Raw genomic sequence first — 8,670 nt, forward strand, 5'->3', positions numbered from 1 at the left:
ACTAACCACACTCCCCCCTCCTAGATTCCTCATTATGAGAAATGAAATTAATTCGAAATTTGATCACTGCTATGTTTAATTAATTTGCAGAGAGGTGCACAAAGGATGTATTGTCATAAAATTTCTGATAATTAATTAATAACTTGTTAATTCATATTTGATAAAATTTATTTATTTAACTTATCTATTTTTATATATATAATCGTTTAATTAATTAGATATGGCCTTTACCGATTGCATTAAATAAGGCTTGGACTTCTTAGTAGCAACTTGTGTTTCCTATTAATTAATTCCGTGATCGAACGATATTCTTGGATAGAATCAGGTACCGAATCGAGAGAGGTTTACGATTGTGAAACTGATAGTCGATCTTATCATTGATGACTGACTGATATACTTTTCTTTGGTTTCAGGTCTCGAGAGAACGGTGAGTGAGCTTTCGCGAGGAGCCAGGCGGAGCGAGCAGCCAACCCGAGGATGCCGCTTCCGAAAAGACTGGTGGAGCCCGTGCATGTAGCACGCGGCACTATCCCTGAGGACTTCCCATTGCCGTCGGAGTTAGAGGCGGCTACCAATGGCACCTTAGCCAACACTATCAGACAACTATCTAGCTTATCTAGGCACGCCGAGGATCTATTTGGCGAACTGGCAAGGGAGGCTCACGGGTTGAGTGACCGGGCTAACTCACTGCAAGCTAGGATAGACCGTTTGGCTGTCAAGGTCACTCAGCTAGACAGTAACGTCGAGGAAGGTATGTACAAATGAAGGGAAAAAGAAACACTTAAGGCCGAAACGTCCGGCCTTAATAACAATTGCATTGTTTTATTTATGAGAAATAGCATAACAATAACATTAATACTATTAATATTAGTAATAATAGTAGTATGTATATTTATTTCTTAATTGCACTATATACATCTGATATTATACTATATTATATGATATACTATATAAGTACATAGACTCTTGTTTGACTTTTTTCCTATCATTATTGATTGCACATCTTAAAAAAAACAGAGATTCGTATTTTTATTAAAATAAAATAACTACTTATTATTTTAAAACTCTTGAATTTTCAATTACGAAAAATATTAATAGACCTGCGAGAGATAATATTAATATTAATAAAAATCCAAAAAATTGTGACCGAAAACATTTAGTTGATTAAGAAGTAAGGTAAAAGCTTCTTTGATAAGGTAACGATGAAAATTATTTTTATAACGAACTAATAATGACTCTCACAGACCTCTTAATGTTTCTTGTGATTAAAAAAGATAATGAGAAATTGGACGAATAAGTAACGACTAACATCTGTTTCCCTTCTCTGCACAGTCTCACTTCAAGACATACACATGAGGAAAGCGTTCAAGTCCTCCGTGGTATTCGACCAGCAAGTTGTCTCGAGGGACACGATGCCCACGGCGATGCTGGAGACGTATCACCAGTGTGACACGCCGCCGCCGTTAGATAAGCTGAATATTTACAGGTGATTATAGCTAACGCGTTCAAACTTTCGTCGATCAATCTTCATGAGTTTAATTCCAAAATAGATTTTTGACTCTCGAAATTGTCTTTTTAGGGAGGACGGCAAAGACGGTCTGAAGTTCTATACTGACCCGAATTACTTCTTCGATCTGTGGAGTCAGGAGATGCTCAAAGACACGGAGAAGAAGCTGCATGATCGGGGGAAGAAGGTAAGAGCCCTCGCGGGATAACGTGTTCAAAGGCGCACTTCAACGACTGCGAAGTTTCGCGGCTATAAAACACGATATGGATATACATTCGTCGAACCTGATCGACTAATGTCACGACGAGAACATTAATGGAGTTTTAAATCTTTTCTTCAATTTTCCCCGTAGTCGTCGAGGTGCGCGAGCTCCTGAATAGAACCAAGATCTGTTCGTGTTAGCTGAACTGGATTGCACTTTTCGCTATTAGAGTGAAACAAGTATGTAACCTAGCGTTAAAGGGAAAAGAAATGAAATGTCAGTGCAGCACTAGTTCATCTAAAAAGAACAGGCCTCTGATCAATCTTATGATATGAAGTAACATCTGATCTGCTGCGATTCTAACTACTGAAACTATATCCCCTTCGTTGTAGAGCGAGTCTGAATATGCCGAACCGTTCAGAGAGGCAAGTCGATGGTTTGGATCTTTTTTTGTAGTTTTTTCTCTCTTTTACACCCTCCTACGATACATCCAGTCTGTTTCTCTCAGTGAATCGACCGATCGCCCAAACTCATCGCACTCATCGTATATAATCAGTACTCTCACCTTTCTCTCTTTCTCTTTTTATGGTTTTTCTTTCATTAACCGACCGTTTTGCGCTGACATAGAGACTGACGCTATAGATGCTCGCTTTCTCAAAGTTACGTAGTTACGCTGACCACTCTTCTCTCAGTGGGGATACACACTCCACGTTCACTGTGCGTAGATCGAACGCGTGAGAACGTCGCTTCCTGATCGAGGTCCTGTATTCTCGGCAGGAGGAGCGCGATGTTCCATCTACGCGGGGTCTGAAGTTCCCCCTCTCCCTCTCCCTACTGCAAACTGAGTTGTGTTCTTGAAATACGAAACAAGTTCACCCACCGTCACTTTGTGAATCACTTATGTAATGCCGTTCGTTGCCAGTCATGCAAGTTTTGAATGTACTTATTACATATAGAATTGCGTCATATACTCATCATCTGCCACAAACCATCTTCGAGCGATTACCCTCATGATCTCAGTCGTCTCATCATTCACATTTCAGGAATATATCTCATCTCCATCTTGTCATGTTTGTTACGTAGGAAATAAAACTGTCCGTGGAAAATGAATCTTTTTTACAATGATGTCGTATCTCCGTCAAAATTGATCAACGCAGAGAAGATCTTTCGCGGAGAGAGTATTTCACTTTTATTTCCTACACACATATATATATTCTCATATCCCACTTAACTATTGATCCAGTAAAGTCTGATTCATCCGAAAAATGTGCAGTGCGGTGTCACCCTAAGAGCTTTATCGATGTGCAAAAATAAGAGTCATCCTTGATCACAACTCGGCGCAAACGCGCTCAAACTGTTACATCTCTCGATCACCAGCCACTGGATCAATCGTCGGGACGTTCTTGATTTGAAACCGATTGTGCTTGACTTACATGCGATGCACCTTGTTCGTCCTCCCGCTTCGCGCGACGCGTTTTAATTCGCTCTCTTCTGCGATACACAGCCGCACAGGCCTCGGAACGAGGATGGCGGCGGAGGAGGCGGCAGACACAAGAAGCGCGTGAGACAACCTCACAACACCAGGGAACGACAACGACAGTTGGCCGTTGGACACGGCGAGTACATCATGCCGACGCAAGGCATACAGTACAGAGCGCCTCACAACGTGCCCGATGATGCGTTGTTGGGCATGGTGATGACGGAACCGCGTCCACCTAGGCCCAACAGTATCGAGTTGCAGCGAAGCTACCCGCCAGAGGGACAGCATCTCTACAGTCCTCCGTCTTCCGATCACTACAGGTAGGGAGATCGTGGCGAATAAGTCTGTATAGTTATATTATACAGACTTCTACTGTATAGTTATACAATATAATATAGCAATACTATTACTATCACACACGTTATGATAGAATGATATTATAATTATACTATACTATTCTACTATTAACTTATTATGCTTCAATTTAGTTAGCTTATTGTATTTCCCAACATTTTCATATTATTACATCCAATCAATTTTCTCGCAACAGGGCGGCAAACTACGTCGCTCAGGGCTATGACGAGAACCCATATGGCTCGCACTACGCTCCGGGTCAGGTACCAGCCGGCAGTGAGACGTATCAAAGTCCTGGCGGTCAAAGCACGCCAAGCCGGGGTGGCAGGTCGCGGCCGTCGCAGCCACCGCCAGCACCGCCGAGTAACGCTTCCAGCAATTCTACGCCCACGGTAGCGTCCGCTAACAATACACCGACAAGGGGAAGATCTATGAGCACCGGCAGGGATACTTTGCCACCACCACCTCCGCCACCAGGAGAAACCATGTCTCCACCTTCCATGAACGGTACCTCTCTTTTATTCCTAATTATTCCAGTGTTACTTCCAGTTGTGATGTAATCAGTATGATTCTTAGTAACGATTGTTTCCTCCTTATATACTTCTAATTTATATAGTCTTATAGTTCATGACACAATTTGAATAACAATAATAATGTTCATGTAATTATATTTTTTTATATTTCTATGTGTGTGTATGTATGTGTATGTATGTGTGTATTATGTTTTCTATATATAATTTTATATAATAAATAATTTCTACCAATGTGTTACAGGTTCTATACCGTCGCACTTGCTGAACAGAAACGGCAGTCGGTCAGACAGTCCATTACCAAGTCGACGCTCCACGCCGACGCCACCGAACCACTCGGGGCAGTTAGGTGTAGACGAGACAGATCCCGCACCCCAAGATCTTCCGCCGCCACCGCCCACTCCTGATCCAACTCCACCGAGACCTATTTCACCTCCGTGCAACATACCGCCGCCACCACCACCTCCGCCGCCGCCACCAGTCATCAACGGTCCCGTAGTGGCGCCGCTGACGAACGGCGACATTGCGAAGATGATCGCGACCAACCCTCCGAAGCTGAAGCCTCTGAAGAGCATCATGGCGGACGGCCAGCTAAGGAAACCCGTCAACCCGAACATTCCGTTGGTTGACCCGCGGAACGATTTGCTCAAGGCAATTCGTGACGGTGAGTTCTCGATAAGATCACGAAGAAGAGAGATGTCTTCTTTTATTTATAGTTAAAGGTCATAATAATTGCACTATCATTTTCAGTTAAAGGAATCAGTCTGTTTCTTGCACTGGTTCATCTCAATGGTTTTAATCTCACTGAAATTACAATCATTTCTCGTGCAAACCATATTTCTTTATTGTTCTTTTTTGTTCTTGCAAAAAAATTGTGTAGAAATTTCATATTAAGGCTACTTTTTATTAAAGGCACTGCTATAATTGGTAATATTGATAAAAACAAAAATAAAATTACATATTATTCGAGTGATTTTCTCAATAAAAAGAGACATAAGTGGAATACTAGTGAATTAAAGTGTTGGTCTCACATGTAGTCGTTTCTCACTCGTTGTATCACGAATTTTCAGGTATAAAGTTGCGCAAGGTAGAGAAAATCGAGCAGAAGGAGGTGGAGCGCGTGAATGCACTCAACGACGTCGCTTCCATCCTGGCGCGCCGCGTCGCCGTCGAGTTCAGTGATAGCGACTCAGCCTCGGAGAGCGAGTGCGACAGCGAAGGATGGGGCGAGCAGGAGAGCAATCTGGCGTGACCCAACTCTCTGCCATCCGCCGCCGCCGCCGCCACTGCCTCCTAGGGAAAGGCTGACGATTCTCTCGATTCTTTCGTGTCTCCGTGACCAAACAACTGGTCTTTGAGAATCCGTTAGAACATTTGCACGCTTCAAACTCATGTTACATTAAGCGAGTCTGGATCTTCTCGGGACTGGAATCAAGCGAATCCTCGGTTACAAGTACGTTCATGCTTTCAACGAAGATCGTTTGTCGCGGAGGATATGTCGTAAGGATATGACCTTATTAATAGATTAATTTATTAGTCGCTCACACACCGAATGCGCAAACAAAGACAGTCTGTTGTTTAATCTTTTTACATTCGCTTCTCCCTTTTAACACGTTACATTAAATACGAGAGGAATCTAAGAGGAACTATCGTTTTTTATCATTATCAATTTGTCGATTTCCTGCTTCAAAATTGATCTTATTAAAAGAAAGAAAAATATTTAAACTCCGAAATTCGGAGAGCAAAGGAAAAATATATTTGATCTACGAAGTATGATGTCATTTACTAACACGTTGATTGCCATCGGGGTTATCAGTGCCCAGAGCGGCCCATTTCACTAATTTACGTGTAATCAATTGGATAAAACAAATTAAACATATAGCCAGTAAGACGTCAATGAAACGAGTTAGCGACTATATATATCGCGAATTACATTTATTGATCTGTTTTAGCTGATTATCGAAACAATCGATGTAAATCAACGATGGCAGTCAACGTGTTCAGATATCTCTGCGTTCCGACGATTTCACGTGATCGTCAGCCACGAGTCGTCTATTTTTAAACTCTCTCTCACCCGTCAGTCAGTCCGCAGTACCGAATATCGGCCAGCCAATCAGTCATAGACGCAGCAGCAGCACACTCAGTTTTAGTTTAATCACTCTCTCTATCTCCGTAGGACGTTGTCGAGGACACGCTAATTGCGGCCAATTTAATCGCGACGTAGCTTTCGTTACGGCGAATCGCGCGACACAGTTCCGAAGTGCAGCGAACGGGAACTCGTGAGCTCGTCTAGGGCGCACGCACACGCGAGGTTCACGCACTAGGTTATTAAAGTAATAACGTAGGAAAGCTGTCGATCCAGTTGCAAACTCCCTGAGAAAACAGGGAGCCGCTTGAAGAAGCTTAAAGAAACGATTGACAGCGACTGAACGCCACGCGTTTATCAACGCACCGCCGGCCATCTCGTGTCTCGAAGTGTTCACCGAGCGGCATTTCCGGCTCGTGCAGCCATCGTCTCAGGAGTTTTAATTTAGAAATTGCTATATTGCACTATTAATAATTATTGTATTATTTTGTAATATTATCAGAACGAGCGTGTTATGTAAGTTCACCGATCGAAGTTATCTCTTCTTACATTTCATAATTTGTGTAAATTTCGATGATAAGGTTAATTAAGCGGAGCTATAAAATAGCTCTTGCGAATTTCGATACTTTGTAATTAGCGCGTGTCGTTCAAGCTGTCAGCGGGATGCGCACACAGAGAAGTGAAGAAGAGAAAGTGGACATCGGAACTTTGCCGAAGTCGTAGCTCGACCAGCTCGCCGCTCGCCAGGTAGAGCGACTTCCTTTCCCGGCACATTCCATAGCGATGTTGTACGACGCATACGACGATCGTTCACTCACTCACGTTATAATTAAAAGGAGGAATGATAACGATAATAGCATAATAATAATAATAATAATAATGATGATAATATATATATATATATATATATAAGTATCTACTTACCCCAATAGACGAAGCGCTCCGCGTTAACGAGATGCCGTACATAAGTCAACGAGATGCCGACAGAAGTCGACGCGAGTTAAACCAAAAGGCAAGGCTTAGGTATTCTCTCTCTCTCGTGTGCGAGAAACTGTAAAATGAAAACTCTATCTATCTGTTTATCTCGCGGTCTTCTCGTATATCTCGCTTGGTCATCCACACAGAGAAGAGTCCTCCGCTAGTGGATCTCTCTATCTGCCGCATTTCCGAGCCGCGATCTTCCATGCCACGTTGGCAGGCGTTGAAGAGTGGTGATGAGTTGTCAGGGTGACGTGAAAGTTATTGATCGCATGAATATCTGCATATCGCGCGAATAATTATTTTTGTATAATAATTACGTAATAACAAAAGAGAGAGACAGTAAGACGGGAACCAGTAAGATTGCAAGGTGTTAGGCGCATCAATTTAAACTTTATATTTAAAACACTTGACATCTTGCAAACTTTACCAGGCTTCATTTTATTTTCATTGGATATCTACAGAGTCAACAAATAATTATAGTTAATTACTATATTATATATTATATAATTTATATAATTAATTATATATTATATATATATAAGGTCCCAGACTCTCTTCCACATATTTTATAGGAACGTTGAAGAGCATGAAGAAAAAATTACTACATGATTGTGCATCATAATATACAAATTTTCTTTAATATCTAAAAATTTATGTGGTTATTTGCAAAATGGTAGATGACTTTTTTGTTCACTTTAATCTAATGTAAGTGTACAACGGTAGACAACGCCATATCTATCATATGCAGCTCATCTATTATATTGCGCGTGATCATTCACCAATCTTCATTAATTAATATCTCGACTATTATTGCAAATACCACAAAACGGTGTAGACTTTTATATTTACCTCAACTTATTCTACATACCCACAAAATGTGCAGAGGAGAGTCTGGGACACCCTGTATAATATAATTATTATACTTATGTTGATTTAATAATTCTGTCTCTCTCAATTTTCACATGTATAACATGTTGTCGCGCGATGTAATATTTTCACACGTACACACATATCGCTACACACGACGATCTTTCTTTTTAACGAGATAAAATGGAAAACGGGAATTTTATTTAGAAACGCCCGAGAGAGAGCCAGGCGATCACTTTTCACAGCGTTCACCCTGCGGTAAAGTCCCTCTGTCGAGAAACCAAAATACTCCATTAAGCGTAGGACGCGACGGCGGTGCGACTAAACGCGGATGAGGATCGATATTTTTTAGTGTATACTTTTAGCGTAACTTGACTCGGGCGAGAAAGAGACAGGGAGAGAATATAAAAATATATATATAAATATAAATATTGAACCGCGTATCGCGTTGTTAACGATGGGGAGCGCACAGTTGCCAATTGATACGTTAACGGGAAGGGGAGAAATGATTGTGATTTATTTTGCATCGATATTTTGGCGAAGTAACGACGACTACTACGACGACGACGACTCTAGATAAGCCGAATACACATATGTATACATTATACAGATATATATATATATATATATATATATATATATATATATATATATATATATATA

General features: G+C 41.3%; 1 protein-coding gene across 3 annotated transcripts in view; it reads left to right on the forward strand.

The window, feature by feature from the left end:
* LOC116842479 (wiskott-Aldrich syndrome protein family member 3) overlaps positions 1–8,549 on the forward strand; it is a 32,619-nt gene extending 24,070 nt beyond the window's left edge. For 2 of the 3 annotated variants that reach the window (XM_032811749.1, XM_032811750.1), the window contains exons 2-9: positions 414–751; positions 1,333–1,486; positions 1,580–1,694; positions 2,102–2,134; positions 3,214–3,509; positions 3,740–4,050; positions 4,318–4,737; positions 5,144–8,549. In XM_032811749.1, the coding sequence (XP_032667640.1) occupies positions 478–751; positions 1,333–1,486; positions 1,580–1,694; positions 2,102–2,134; positions 3,214–3,509; positions 3,740–4,050; positions 4,318–4,737; positions 5,144–5,325 (1,785 nt within the window). In that variant the 5' untranslated portion in view covers positions 414–477 and the 3' untranslated portion in view covers positions 5,326–8,549. The remainder of the gene's footprint in view (positions 1–413; positions 752–1,332; positions 1,487–1,579; positions 1,695–2,101; positions 2,135–3,213; positions 3,510–3,739; positions 4,051–4,317; positions 4,738–5,143) is intronic. The other variant, XM_032811751.1, reaches the window with a different exon arrangement.
* Positions 8,550–8,670: the final 121 nt, after the last annotated feature.

The sequence above is a fragment of the Odontomachus brunneus genome, unplaced genomic scaffold (genome assembly GCF_010583005.1).
Source record: "Odontomachus brunneus isolate Ranch 3 - 2012 unplaced genomic scaffold, Obru_v1 Obru_scaffold_025, whole genome shotgun sequence".
Classification (NCBI taxonomy): Eukaryota; Metazoa; Arthropoda; class Insecta; order Hymenoptera; family Formicidae; genus Odontomachus; species Odontomachus brunneus.